Below are 15,870 nucleotides of genomic sequence, written 5' to 3'. Positions count from 1 at the left end.
ATCTGATCATGGTGGGCAACTGCTGTTTGCTAAAGATGACTAAACCTCTCAGATTTTTTTTAAGGTAGGGGATACTCCCCCACCCCCCCCGCATCATTGGAATATTTAATTTATTCAAGATTAAAGAAGCAGCTATGTCCTAATGTTCATTCAATTTTAGGATAACCACAAAGGTTTCATGAATGTGAAATGCTAGTTACACAAATATGAAATGGATCTGTGATGAGAATACTGGATACATGATATAATAAAGTCCCAAAGGCATTTCACCTGGGACCTTAGCTTTCCTTCTAGAACATCAGCAAACAGATAAAAATTAACGCAGCACACCATATAATCTGCCATATAGTCTCTCTAGTCAGATAATTTTTTTCTTCATTATATAAAACCTAATTAGCTAAAGGGCAATTCAAATGAAACTTTTATTTGGGGGATTTAGAAGTACTAAAGAAAAGGGAAAAAAACAAACAAACACTGCAGCTCTCAGGATAGCATGAACAAGATTACTAATAACCCTTGAGGGGGGAAATGATTAACCTTGTTATTTTCCTCACAGTCCAGGTTTCTACAGCAAATAGGTACTGAACAAAAAATATTTGGATGCTGTATGGGAAACAACTTTTATAAGGTCTCCAACTGGCATCAAATGTTTTCAAGTATGAAAACATCTCTGAGCTTTCTCAACAGGCTGATGCATCCCTGCAAGTACCATGTCCCTCGTTTAATGGTCCTACCAATTAAATCAAATTAGAGATGAATTTTTAACTCTGTGATGAAGGCAATGCTCACTATAAGAGAAAGCAGGAAAGTGGAATATTTATCTTAAGTAAATTGTTATTTCAAATTGAATAGCTGAAGAGGAGGAGACAGCCAAACGCTTCAATCAATATTTTACACTTTATAAAACATGATGTCAATCATTTGAAGGTAATTTAAGGAAACAACGTACACTTGGGTTCATAAAATGTCAATATACATCTTTTCTTTTGTTGTTAGTCTAATAAATGGTTTTGTTTATTTAAAAAATTTCAAGTTTTTTAAGTTGTGTTTCCTGACATGAGTTTTCAGTGGATGATCTACCTTTAACCTCTGACGTTTTTATCTTTAACCTCCATCACTTGCTTTTAGGTAATAATCCCTCACACAAAGCTACTTTGCACATTAGGCCAACTCTTGTTATTCTAATTACTGTTTTTTATAATATACTGTTTAGAGTAATTTGTGAAATCACTTGCTTTTCAGGACTAAAGATCAGATAATATATGTTATAATGATTAGTTTATCACTTGAACAAAAACACCCACACCAAATCAAATATTAATTTGGATCATCAGCATCAACAAATATTCACTTGGATAAAATTGTGAATGTTTACTTATAAGTGCATGATACATTTTACATTGAAAAAATGAAGCTTGAATGAATTACTACTGCATCAAGTAAAGAAAAGACAGAGCTCACAGGCTCAAATGGCTACAGATTTATTTTGGGACTCATTAATTGCTGACAATATAACCAATAATTTTTCAGCCACAGCCAAACCACATCAAAATGACTGAGTTTTAAATCAAGTATTTTGGGGATGATTGGGAAATCTATTTCCTAACAGAAAACAGCAGGTACAAATGACCTTAATGGGAAATCTGTTTCAAAAACATTTTTAGCAGATGATCGGAAAGGATGACCACTCTGTCCATGCATTTGAACCTTAATATAGGTGTTGACAGTTTGAAATCTATACTGAAACCTATCAGGCCTCCAAAATCTTTAATCACTGTGTATACAGCAAATGTATGTGAACTTATGGTTACATACATCAATAATTTATGTCACAATATACATCATTCATTGTCCCTGATGATGGGAATGTCATGAGAGTTATATCTATTATCATGGCATCTTTCTATATACTTGGTGGAATTACGTTCATTGATTTCTTCCTTGGGATAAAGGGAAAAGCCCTGGTAAATGCCCAAACTTAGTTGAAAATCCAAGCAGATCTCTCTTTTCTGGCTTGTACCCTGGAAACCCCATTTCTATGCCCTCTTGAACAGGCAGGGAGTCATCCATGTATGAATTCTTGCCCACTGGAGAGTAAAGGAATCCACCATTGCACACACAGAACACCTTATAAGTCCTTATAAGGAATGTGTAAATGCCATTGAAGCAGGCTAGAAGATACAATCATGTTTGATGGTTTTATGGCAAATCTCTTCACCTTAAAGCCAGGCAATAAGCAAGCTAGCCATATGTGATGCTGGGTGACCCTTGGAAGTGCTTATACCATTTGCCTGAGAAATCTGAGGAAACACCCATTGCACTCCTAGCAGAACAGCCAGAGGCATCACGAAAGCAGAGAATAAGCTATCACTTTGTTTGTTAGAGGGTTTCGGTTAGACATTAAGGAGTTAAATTTTCCTAGTTTCCTGAATAAAGGAATATACATTTTCCAAAGGCACAACAAAGCATCCTTTCAGGTCACCACTGATTTCAAAATAAAACAAAGCGAAACAAAATTGGAATTTCCCGATTCAGTGTGTAAAAGGTCAACATCTGCTGATGCTCAAAGATGGGGCATGTGGTGGAGGCGGCCGAATGAGATGTCAAGTGAGCGAAACAGTCAGAAATTCCATGCAACACACAATTGACACTTGGAACAGAAACACACCCCAACGCCAAAGAACTACTTTCCGTTCATCCATTTCTGAACCCTTTGACAGGTCAGATCACCATAGCAGTCTCAATTATCTGTCTCAGCTTGCTTCCGTTTGGTTCCCTTTTGCTCCAAAATGCATGTGCAAATACAATTGTCAAGGCCTGAAAGGAGCACATTGTGGCATATTTATGTAGATAGGCAAATGCCAAGGGAGATACTACAGCAGAAAAATTAGACTATTAGAGCTGAAGTTTTCACTTGCAAGTTTGTGGCACTGATGTCATTTCAACAAGATCACAAAGAGGAAGCTGCAGCATTAGGCTGGTATCTAAATTAATGTGAACACTAGTTCTACTTCTATTTCTATTTACAAAGTGGCTGATGTTCATTGCATTTAACATGTCTAGTGATTAATAAATCTGTGTGTAGTCCTATTCACAAGCTTAAGTAAACTGGGTTGATTTAAAAAATGGAAGACCTGACTGTGCATTTATAAGAGGCAGGAAGTTATTTTATCCAAATTATGAGGGTATTGCTTTTTAAATAGTTGTTATGTACTGGAATACTCCTACTGCTGTTCTTTACCCTTTCATCACCCTGTTGTGGCCCAGCATTTATGACAAAGATTGGGTTAAACTCTAGTGAAAATGCTTCTTTTCATTTACAATGCATAATCTTGACTCCCTCAGTACTTTATTTCAAATCACTTATTCAGTAGCTATTCAAAGGTTTTAACCATCAGAGAGAAAGGGAACGATATTTAAAAATATGTGAGATTTGGCTCTGAAAAGTTATGGGGCATTTCTTTAGTGAGCATTTCAAGCTTGGTGTTGGGGTGTCATTGTTTTAAATGTAAAGAGGGAGCTACAGCCTGGTTCTCCCATGGTATCTGGTAGAATGTCTTTGTAAAGGTACTACAGATACGCTCAACAGAATGTTGAAGAGAGACTTCTCTTTTCAATTGCTGATATCTCTACTAAAACATTTCTTGCAGGAATTTCTAGTAGCCCCATTGCTACATTTTGCATGTATTTTTTTATATCCCTTCGCTACCAAACTTGAACCTAAGTAGTCAGGAAAATATGGATCACTGTATTTTAGGAGGAAGCAATGGACATATTGATTATTTTCTTTCCTTTATTTCTCCAGAAAGACTAATGATCACAAACTGACCTCTTTCAGGCCTTCACAAAGGCTAAAGTTTAATGCATTAATAAAATACCTTCTCCCTAGTTTCATAGTGATTTCTTTGGGCTAACAAATATGCCTAAAGCATTCATTGGCATTCATTCTCTGCTTTCCCAAATTATGGGATAAATCCATATACAGTCCTCGGGAGAGAGTTCCATTTGTTTGCTGGTTACTAAGTATGGGTAAACAGGACTGTTCATATTTTTGCTAAATGAGTTACAGTTATGTAAGTAATTGCACCTCTGTGAAGGTAGCCTTCATCAAAAATAGTCAGAAAAGCTGTAGCACCGCCATATCCATGGAGGAGTTCTATATAGATAACTATTTCATCTGTGCTTTCACCATATCTGTGCAGAGAACAAACGCAACAATTCAATTCACAAAGGAAATACTCTCTTACATCAGAAATGGACACTGGGAAAATAGATCTGAGGAGCTGAACAACAAAGAAAGCTAGCCTAGACTTGGTTTGTGATTTTTTGTTTTTGTTTTTACTTACTACCAATACTGGAAATACTGGGGATACCTGGAGAGAAAGAAAACAATAAAGAAAAGCTGTTAGACATTTATTAGTAAAGCATATCTTAAACATCATATAAAAATCTCAGAAACTGAAACATTTGATAACATTCATACCATCAGAAAATTAACACACAAAAAACCCAAACATATATCCAACCACTGAAACCGTTTTGCTTATTCTAGAACTCCTTTAACTTATCAGAGTCGGGAAATCAGCATTCAACTTTAACAGCTGGTTCAAGACAGCTTCGTGATATCGAACATTTTGTGCTTACCTATAAGGTTAATGAACACTTGTATGTGGTTCAAAACAGACACTAAGCTAGGCTTGTGTTCTGAGCACCGAGCACCAAGTATACAATATATATGCCTGTGCAAATATCTCTACATAATGCCATCTATCTCTTTAAACGTGTTGAGATGCATGTGTTAGCAATTGAAAGTCACTTGTCGTTTTATTTGATTAACTACATATAACCATCATTTTCAGTTCTCTTTTACTCATCAGATACGTGGATTAAACTCTGTAACAGAAAGTAAATTGAGCAGAATGCAGAATAATTCAAGAATACATTAGGTTGTATTCACATCGACCACAGGCTTCATCAATTTTTCAGCTTCTGCTTTCATTGCCAAGCTCTGCCAAGGTGGTGGAACCATTTCAGAATATGACTGAAGATGTTATTAATGTAGACAGGAACTTAGTTGTGTCCAGATGAAAACTCCTAGGCAAGATGAGGGGCACAAGAGCCAGGCTATCTCAGTTTGAGGCTTTGCTCTTATACTCATTGACTGTGACTTTGGGACAAGTTGTTTATGTTCTCTGTGGCTGTTTTCCACCTCTTAGAGTTGTTGCAAGGATTACACACACACACACACACACACACACAATATATATTTTATATATATAATTGAAATGCTCAAAGCATTGAGCAGATAGTATGTGCAATAATCAACAATTTTTGCTAAGATTACTATTATTGATTTAGTTGGTTCATCAAACAAGCAACACCATGATAGACACTATAAATAACAGTCAAGGATTTATAGCATTTCCACCAAATCCAGGTAGTGGTGTGGGTGAGGGCATGAGTTGGGAATAAGATAGAACTGAGAGTCATGCTTTGCAACTAAATAGCTGGGTGATTTCACATAAGTTCGCAGCCTCTCTACGCCTGTTTCCTCATCTGAAAGGGCTAATAATATCTACTGCACGGGGCTGCTGTGAGACTGGAATGAGATAATCCATAAAAATGTCTGACACATGGTACACAGTCAATAAATGATAGCTGTTAATGAGCTGTTCAGACTTGTTCTCCACATCACTAAAGTGTGCTAACAGGTGGTAAATGTAGGAATCATTAAATTTCTATTTTAGTATTTAATCTTTGAACAACTTCCCTCTGCTTATCTTAACTAATCACTGTACCTTACTCAGAAATTTATAGCTTTGTATTATTTAAAACTGAGAGCTATTTTCCTATTTCTTAGTAGGGAAGGGAGAAGGAGAAATTAAAGCTTCCCATTTAAAAAAAACCTGGAAGGAATGAAATCCTATTTTCAGTTATTAGATACATTCAATGTATCTTGATTTTAAATGCACAGAGCTTATGATGTTTCGGTTTAATTACTGATCACTGATCAACCAAAACTGGAAACTTAAACTTTAATTTTCATGTTTTACTTTGTCTGAACTGAATCTCAAGCCGCATGCAATTTCTGCAAAGGACTGCTGGATTCCTGACTCAAACATTTCAGTATACTTTCCTTGCCACATTTTGACAGTGACTTGGTACTGAATCTTCCTTTTTTTCTTTCTTTGCAAATCCCCTCTTGAGTGAGATACGATGGCAGCATCATAATTTTAGTAGCAATTGCAGAAGCTCCAAATTTCCCCATGATTGAAAATCCGGCTCCATTGCAAGGAACCGCTTTGCCTTTGCAATCCGTCAAAGAGAATGGAAGTTAGGATGGCAGGAAGAGACTTTTCAAGTGTTTTCAAACTTGCATGGAGGTGGAGGGCATGCATAATGCAAGGCCAAGTTCTCAGGATGTTTGGCCAGACACAATAGAGAGCAAACTTGTAAGACTGTTTGATGCAGTACTTGCTGCAGCTGAATATTTTAGAAAGATGCAGAAAAGATTCTATCCCTTTGGGGATGCCAGTGCTGGGGGAAAATGCTCATTGCAGCTATACAAACCTCTCCAAGCAAGACCATTATGAGATCCTATTTCCCTCATGAAGATGTTTTCTATTACCGAACATTTGGATGCTTAAAATTCCGTCTCTTTATCATTTTGTGGTTTAAAAAGTTTTGAGGTGCTGCCAGGTGAGTCACTTTCTATTCCACTGCTGTAAAATGGGAACTGCTTAGAGAAGATTTTTAAATTGTTCACTGGAATAAGATTTTTGAGGTTGAAAATACCTGAACACCAAGGGATGTCCATTAGTATATTGTCAAATGTTATTTTTTCCTCTGTGTTTCTTATTGTAATGTTCAAATACCTTGCTTTTGGTTCTCCACAGACAACTAAAGAATTTAATAAACCAGTTGTATGCATTGAAAAGGCTATGAGTAAGTCATGAGAAATCTTTCAAATGCTTAAGAAACTAAGACAGGAAGGCTACAATCCATTTCAAGAAAGGTGGGTTTCTTTGGCATCTGTAAGTGCTGAATCAATGAATGTAATTTAATCACAGCAGTGATGGTTGCCCATAAACCACAGGAATGACAGTCAGATTATGCTCAGGAAAATTGTCTAGACATGTCTTGGTAGCTTTTTAGAGCTCCTTGTGAAGTGACAACTATTGTGTAAAGAGTATTTTTACCTTCAAAACTTAGCTCAGAAGTTATTACTTCCCTTCCTTCTTTATCTCCCTGATGTGAACTAGCCGGCATTCTTTGTGATGCATACCACTTTGTGCAGGCCTCTGTGAGCAACTTATCAGCTTCTCTGTATGACTGTTTGTGTGTTAGCCTGAGACCTCTGAGAGGATGAGTGTCAGGTCTGTATCCCTACTGTCTGTCCAGGATGATGCCTAGTATAGAAAAATTGCTCAGTGCATATGTAAGCAAAAATTTATCGCGTTTCCAAGGTATCTATCAGAGTGAAAATACCACTTTTGGTCACAGGATGATCTTTTCCCCTATAAAATGTTCCACTGAGACATTTCTCAGAGTCCAGTGTTCATAAGTACTTTTGTTGACTTTGGAAGTTTCCTCCATTCTGAGAGCAACAGCTTCACAATGTACAAGATATGCTCCTCACCACTTTGCCTTCTGGGAAACTTGGATATCAGCTTCATGCTCAATGGGGTAAATTCATTTAATGTTTGGCTTATTTTCTATTATTTTTTTTTCACACCTTCTTTTTATATCCCTGTTTGTATATGCTTATTTTTGTCTTTTTTCCTAAGCCAATCAGGGGGAAATGCAGATTTTGTGGACCCAAAGCAAATACAAATCTGGGAGCTCTCTTTGAGAATATTTTTTTTTGAGAATATTAATTTCAAAGTATAAAATCATACTAGTTCCGATGATAAAGAATCTGCCTGCAATGCAGGAAATCAGGGTTCAATCCCTGGGTCAGGAAAATCCCCTGGAGAAGGGAATGGCAATCCACTCCAGTATTCTTGCCTTGAGAATTCCACGGACAGAGGAGCCTGGCAGGCTACAGTCTATGGGGTTGCAAAGAGTTGGACACAACTGAATGACTAACACACACACATAAGACATAATTTCATCAGACATGAAATTAACGTTTTTAGAGCTTAGAAGGAGTCTAGTGAGGGACCCTGTAATTTAAGCTTCATTAGCTTAAATCTGGAGAAGGCAATGGCAAGCCACTCCAGTACTATTGCCTAGAAAATCCCATGGATGGAGGAGCCTGGTAGGCTGTAGTCCATGGGGTCGCTAAGGGTCGGACACGACTGAGCGACTTCACTTTCACTTTTTACTTTCACACATTGGAGAAGGAAATGGCAACCCACTCCAGTGTTCTTGCCTGGAGAATCCCAGGGACGGGGGAGCCTGGTGGGCTTCTGTCTATGGAGTCACACAGAGTCGGACATGACTGAAGTGACTTAGCAGTAGCAACAGCTTAAATCTATCTCTGAAATAATCTCAAAAACATTTGGGAAAGACAGATGATAGGTAGATAGCAAGGAAGGAAAAAAGGAAGATAAGCTAATTCAGAAAGAGTGACAAAAAATGGAGAGCTGAAACGGAGCTAAGAATCTTACTCAGCCCTTGCACTTTACAGAAGAGGAAATGGAAGGCACAAAAAGAAGCAAGGGCTTCATCCTATTTGACCCCTTTATAGTCAACACTGGCCCAGGTAATTCCTAATCCCTGTCTACTGAGACACTGCTAAACTTATACTGAGGAAATGAAACACAGGTACCAACGAGCTTTAAGGGAAGGTTCTGCAATATGTGATGGATGAGCTTAGGACTTCTGCTTCTTCCAGAATAGAAACGCTCCTTCAGACACTGAGTAAGCCGAAGGACCAAAAGAAGGTGAAGGTGCTAAGCTTGCTGTTGTTGTTCTGTTGCTCAGTTGTGGCTGACTCTTTGTAACCCTACAGACTGCAGCAGGCCAGGCTCCTCTGTCCTCCACTATCTCCCGAGATAAACTTGTAGGTACTTGCAGTCTTTCCCTCCTTAATCAGTTCTCCCCACTACCATATTTATTTAAAAATTTTTCTTTTTAAGGAATTCTACTGAAGACGCTTACTCCTTGGAAGGAAAGTTATGACCAACCTAGATAGCATATTAAAAAGCAGAGACATTACTTTGCCAACAAAGGTCCATCTAGTCAAGGCTATGGTTTTTCCAGTAGTCATGTATGGATGTGAGAGTTGGACTTTGAAGAAGTTGATTGCTGAAGAATTGATGCCTTTGAACTGTGATGTTGGAGAAGACTCTTGAGAGTCCCTTGGACTGCAAGGAGATCCAATCAGTCCATTGTAAAGGAGATCAGTCCAGGGTGTTCATTGGAAGGACTGATGCTAAAGCTGAAACTCCAATACTCGGGCCACCTCATGCGACGAGTTGACTCACTGGAAAAGACTCTGATGCTGCGAGGGATTGGGGGCGGGAGGAGAAGGGGACGACAGAGAATGAGATAGCTGGATGGTATCACCGACTTGATGGACATGAGTTTGAGTGAACTCTGGGAGTTGGTGTTGGACAGGGAGGCCTGGCATTCTGTGATTCATGGGGTCGCAAAGAGTCGGACATGACTGAGCGACTGAACTGAACTGAAATGAACTGAACTGCAGTTGGGGCATGAGAACCTAGTGGAATTATACAGTTTGTTATTCTCTCCTTCCTCCTTCTCCTGCTCCCTGCATCACCCCCCAACTCTTTCCCCTCTTCCTTCTTCTCCCCTACCCCTCCTCCTTCTTCTTTCTCCTCTCTCCCTTCCCTTCTCCTTCTCCTTCTCCTCCTTCTTCTTTCAATTATACTCACTTTTCCACCAAGTATGTGGCTAAAGGGGACATAGTTAACCTTGAGAAAGTCAACATAATGGAGCCCTCAAAAATAAACATTGATTTTTCAAAGCAGATGAATTCAGTGCTAAAAGCCATAACTCTTTGAGAATCAACTCAAAGTTCAGCAGATTTTCACCAAATGGAAAGCAGAAAGGACAAGGATTCAGCAAACTTTACACTGAGAAAAAACATTACCATTGTTGTGTTAGGTGGTTTGACAAAGGCCTATCAAGAAAATGACTAGATCTCCTTATAGCCAGGCTGCAGGAAGTGGGAGCTCTAATTCCAAAAAGCCCAATTGAAAAAGAGGTAAGTGATGAGTAAGAAAACATTCTACAGCCTCTCTTGTATTCTAGAGGATGTTCTACTTCCAACATCCATTCCACCCTGCTTCTTGGTCCAACTGCTGATGATAAGGGGTACGGTGAATTGTCTCCCAGGAATTTGAAAGTGAAGAAACTAAGATTACCCTCACAGAATTATACGGTAGAAACCAATACATAAACGATCCAATCAAAGATGGTTAAGTCATCTTAGAGCAGCTGAAGGGCTCTGGGACCTGAGTGTATATGACAGATTTGACAGAGGTGACATTAGTGTCACTATATCTGAGAACTGGAAGAAAAGCTAGTCAGAAGGTAAAGCCTACAAAAAAGAACATCTTCAGGCATGTGGTGGCCGTACTGGCCTAGCAGTGTCTCAGGAACAGGGAAGGGTAGCCTGTAAACTTTCAGATCTTCAGTGTCCTCTTGGCATTAGGGAGGCTGACCCTGTGGTAGGACGGATGTGTTACAATGTTTCAGCCTGATGTCATTATCATTCAGTTCAGTTCAGTCGCTCAGTCGTGTCCGACTCTCCGCGACCCCATGAATCACAGCACGCCAGGCCTCCCTGTCCATCACCAACTCCTGGAGTCCACTCAAACTCATGTCCATCGAGTTGGTGATGCCATCCAGCTATCTCATTCTCTGTCGTCCCCATCTCCTCCCACCCCCAATCCCTCCTAGCATCAGACTCTTTTCCAGTGAGTCAACTTGTCGCATAAGGTGGTCAAAGTATTGGAGTTTCAGCTTTAGCATCAGTCCTGGATTGATCTCCTCCAGAATGGACTGGCTGGATCTCCTTGCAGTCCAAGGGACTCTCAAGAGTCTTCTCCAGCACCACAGTTCAAAAGCATCAATTCTTTGGCGATCATTCAAGTCATTTAAATTTCCTGATCCCATGCTTACCAAGCAACTTCTGATTATTATCTGGCTCTACAAGGAGACTTAATTACAGGGGAGAAAATACACTGATCATAAAGGCCTTAAATAATCTGCATATTGTAACACTTATTTCATCTTGTGGATGAATAAGTTGACATTTGGATGCAATTTATCTCTCCATATAGTTGCTGTCTCCAAGGAGAGAATTTGCTGTTTAAACTGGGATGGGTCCACGTGCTAGATTTCAGTGAAATTACAGTGATCATAACAGCTAACTTCATTGTGTGCTTAGTACGTGACTGCCACTAGTTTAATATCTTACATTAATTTGCTTAATTTTTGTGACAACCCTACGATATTAATACTCTAGTTTATTTTCAGTTCAGTTCAGTTCAGTCGCTCAGTCGTGTCTGACTCTCCGCGACCCCATGAATCACAGCATGCCAGGCCTCCCTGTCCATCACCAACTCCCGGAGCTCACTCAAACTCATGTCCACAGAGTCGGTGATGCCATCCAGCCATCTCATTCTCGGTCGTCCCCTTCTTCTCCCGCCCCCAACTTTACCAATGTGGAAAAAATTCAAGCACAAAAAGTTGCAGTCAGTCGGGAAGGAGACTGAGATTGGAATACAGAGGTCCAGGATCCAGAGCTTGGGCCTCTAATAACTACTCTAAACTGTTGCTCAATTTATTATCAGTTCAGTTCAGTCGCTCAGTCTTGTCCGACTCTTTGCGACCCCAGGCCCCCTCTTTTATCTCTGGTGTGTGTGTGTGCGCTCAGTCGTGCCTGACTCTTTGAAACCCCATGGACTGTCGCCCACCAGGCTTCTCTGTCCATGGGATTTCCCAGGCAAGAATACTGGAGTGGGTTGCCATTTCCTCCTCCAGGGATCTTCCCAACCCAGGGATCAAACCTGTGTCCCTTACGTCTCCCACATTAGCAGGTGGGTTCTTTACCACCTGGGAAACCCCTCTTATATCTAATCCTCAAAAAAAAAAAAAATCTCTGAAGACACAAATTTTTTCCCAAAGTTTACCTGGATCACAACATAATACGATCTAAACTAATTTGGTGACAAAACCTGACTGAAAGGGGTATGAATGTGGTCATCTCCTTTATCCAAGAGTGAAAATAATCATAGGTTTGCTGTAGAAATATTAAAATATTTGATTAAGTGGGGCTACCTGATGTTCTGCTGTGGGTATTGATATAATATATACACACTGTATTACTTTTTAAATTTAAACAAAAAAATTAATTCCAAATAGGCTCTGATCCCATGATCAGTAGATAAGGGACTGTGGACTAGTTGTTGTACACGAATATCTCAGTAGGTATTTGTTTTTATATATTGGCCATGCAGTTCGTGGAGGTAACACTCTGACAGATGCTCTCTTATTGTGCTGACAGAATCAGATTTTGACTGGTGACCACAGCCCAACAGTGGTCAAGTCACCAAGGCTGTGAATGCCACTTAGTTTTTTATTCGCTAAGTTGTGTCTGACTCTTTGGACCCCATGAACTGTAGCCCTCCAGGCTCCTCTGTCCATGGGATTTCCCAGGCAAGAATACTGGAGTCAGTTGCCATTTCCTTCTCCAGGGGATCTTTCCAACCCAGGGATTGAACCTGTGTCTCTTGTGTCTCCTGCATTGGCAGGCAGATTCTCTACCACTGAACTACCTGGGAAGTCACTTAGGGAGGCCTCTAAAAATCAGCCAGCCAATATGCCATCCCTAGATAGGTGGATGGGTCATTATCACCCATGAAAAATGAGTGATTCTTTTTTCTATTGGTTTTTCTCTAAATCTCAGTTGATCTCTTCCTGGGAGAGAATAAAGGCCCTTGTGTTACAAATACTGAATGTGAAGGTCACATTCGCCAGGGGACATGGGAATATGGATGGGAGGTCAATGCGTCCACAGGCACATTTCAGGGCTATGTAGGTTTACTTAGTCACTCATCAAGTAATTAATTCCACAAACATTTATGAAGGCCAAGAATAAAATATGGTCCTATTCTTAAATTGTTAACATTTTGGTTCCTGAAGTCAGAATGTCCTGAGTTTAAATCTTGCTCTGTCACGTATTAACTGTGGGATTTGGGGGAAACCTACATATTGATCTTTATGTGCCTATGTTTCCTTATCTATAAAATGGGGACAAAAATATTATACCTTCCATGGGGACACTGGAAAGATTTATTGCAAGAAAGTACGTAAAGCACTTCACAAAATATAAAAGGTTATGGTAAACTTAATAAATATAGCTACCACTATAATAATTATTATTATAATTTTGATTATAGTTAACCAGTTGTAAGTGTCCAAAAATTATTAAGAATCTAGAGAGAGAGAATGTGGAGAAGGAAATGGCAACCCACTCCAGTATTCTTACCTAGAGAATCCTGTGCACAGAGGAGCCTGGTGGGCTGCTGTCCATAGGTCGCACAGAGTCGGACACGACTGAAGCGACTTAGCAGCAACAGCAGCAGCAGAGAGAGAATGACTATCCTTTGCACAGGACAGTCTAGGTAGGCTGCATTGAAGAGTAGTCTTGAAGAATGAGCAGAACATCAATAGAGAATGAGGAAAAGGTGATTTGGGGAAAAGGAATGAATTCAGGGTCTAGAATACTGACTGTGAGATCTTCACAGATAGCTGAAAAATTTGGTCTGGGTTCACTAGATAGGTTTGGGCTGTAATTGGCTTATTAATACTAAACCAATATTACTAAGAATTAAAACCAAAAGAAAAATTAGATTATGAAGGGAAAAATCTGCAGACTGAGAAGAGGCAGCAGTGGGGAGCATGAAAATTTAAAGCAAGAGTAGAAGGGGAGTCTTTGAAGGCAGAGAAATAAAAAGCAACAATCTAGGAATAAAAATGGGGGATAGCAGGTTAGAGAAGACTGAATTGTTCAGACAGGTGTCAAATGGAATCTACATCCCAGTGGAAGACACAGAAAGTCATTTAACTTTAACCTGAGAAGCAATATAGTGAGATGGACAGTATTTGGGGTCAAGACATACTTGGTTCAAATCTTCCTTCTCATTTTGACTAGGTAGCTAAATGTTAAAAAAAAGATACTTTTCCTTGGTATTGATCAGATTCCACATCTAGAATTTGAAAATAGTAACATCTACATTACAAAACTGTTGTGAGTTTGAGATGAACTAATGCATGTAAAGCACTTAGGAAATCGTCTGGATAATGACACACATGTGTACACTTGGGAAAATATAAATCGGTCAATGCAAATTTAATACCAGAGAAAATAACAGAACTATCATCAAATTACTTTCCATCACTCAGAGGAGCCCTAGGTACTGTATAACAATTCAGGTTGGATTTCTGAACAAACAAATAATGTCAATGTCAGACCAATTTAATTTTCTTTCTTTGAAGAATATTAGACCGTGTGTAAGAGGAAAGTAAAAGATTGAATACAGCTGAACTAGCTGGGCTTTCTGTCTGTCTCCATGACATTTCTATCAGTAAACTGAGGAAATTATTTAGAGCAGCATGTCCCCAAAAGAGTGTTTCATAGAAAGTTTTTAAGTGTTCCATGAAAAATAAAGTTTCAAAAACACAGGATGAAATACATTATATTGGGTGCTCAAATTTTTTAATAAGATAATGTGAATACCTAGGGCTTCCTTGGTGGCTCAGTGGTAAAAAAAAACTCGCCTGCCAAGCATGAGATGTGGGTTCGATCCCTAGGTCAGGAAGATCCCCTGGAGGAGCAAATGGCAACCCTCTCTAGTATTCTTGCCTGGAGAATCCCATGGACAGAGGAGCCTGGTGGGCTACAGTCCATAGGGTTGCAAAGAGTAGGACATGACTAAGTAACCAAGCATACACGCACGCACACACACACACACACACACAATGTGAATATCTAAAAGTCAGTAAAATGTACAGAATTTTCCAAAATTATTGAAACATGGAATTCTTTTAAAGGTCATAAGACACAGTTTGGCAATCAGAGGTATAGATAATATAATCTTTTTTGAAATTATAGTTCCCAAAGGTTAATCAAGTTTCCAGCATCTGTATGTAGGGATTAGAATTTCACTCATGAGCTGGACAAGGAGAATCGAGATAATCGTGATCAAGCATGAAGTTGGACAGATTTTCTATCTGTTTGGAAGACACAAATGAAATTGAAAGGACATTCAAAATAGAATTCTATTAAAAATAGAATGAAGATCAATAGGGAGAAAGAAAGATGTCTTATGGATAAAACATAAGCTCTGTAGAAAAATAAGAAATATATTGATACACATAATATGTATATATGGCTTTAAAGAACTAAGAAAACATACTGAGTCTTCTAAAAGCACAATGAATAGAAATATTATAATAAGAGTCATTACTTCTGCCTCTGCTGAGTCTATCATAATGAAAAATGTAGGGAACTGTGGTGTGTCTCACAGATTGGATGGTAGTATTTTAGAGGGCAGGAGCTCTATATTCTTCTCTCTTGGCTTTATAAGCTCCATACAAAAATGACCTCGGAGTCGCTCCAGAATTTAGGACTTCCAAGCCTGGGATTCCAGCAAGGTCTCAGTTAAAGGATCTTCTGAGTGATAGGCTGAGAGACTTTGCAGAGAGATTTTAAAATTTCCTGATGTGATGAAGCTCTCCTAGTTTTTATGCTAAGAGTGGGCAGGTACTGATCTTCCTGTTCAAAAATAATCCTGGCTGCTTGAGATTCTGCTAAATCCAGAGACTATCCAATATGAGTGCTATTTCTAGGTTACTGAAGAGTTGGTGTTGAGGAATCAGAGACTGTAACCA

General features: G+C 39.1%; 1 protein-coding gene across 3 annotated transcripts in view; it reads right to left on the bottom strand.

Moving 5' to 3' along the window:
• Positions 1-15,870, bottom strand: part of NTNG1 (netrin G1) — a 403,458-nt gene that overhangs the window by 76,872 nt on the left and 310,716 nt on the right. For all 3 annotated transcript variants that reach the window (XM_088835529.1, XM_088835530.1, XM_055401751.2), the window contains exon 5: positions 4,347-4,373. In XM_088835529.1, coding sequence (XP_088691655.1) covers positions 4,347-4,373 — 27 coding nt within the window. The remainder of the gene's footprint in view (positions 1-4,346; positions 4,374-15,870) is intronic.

This window comes from Moschus berezovskii, chromosome 4, assembly GCF_049115385.1.
Source record: "Moschus berezovskii isolate FMDL1 chromosome 4, NW_MosBer_1.0, whole genome shotgun sequence".
Taxonomy (NCBI): domain Eukaryota; kingdom Metazoa; phylum Chordata; class Mammalia; order Artiodactyla; family Moschidae; genus Moschus; species Moschus berezovskii.
The sequence above is the reverse complement of the archived record's forward strand: the minus strand, read 5'-3'. Positions and strand labels throughout refer to the sequence as shown.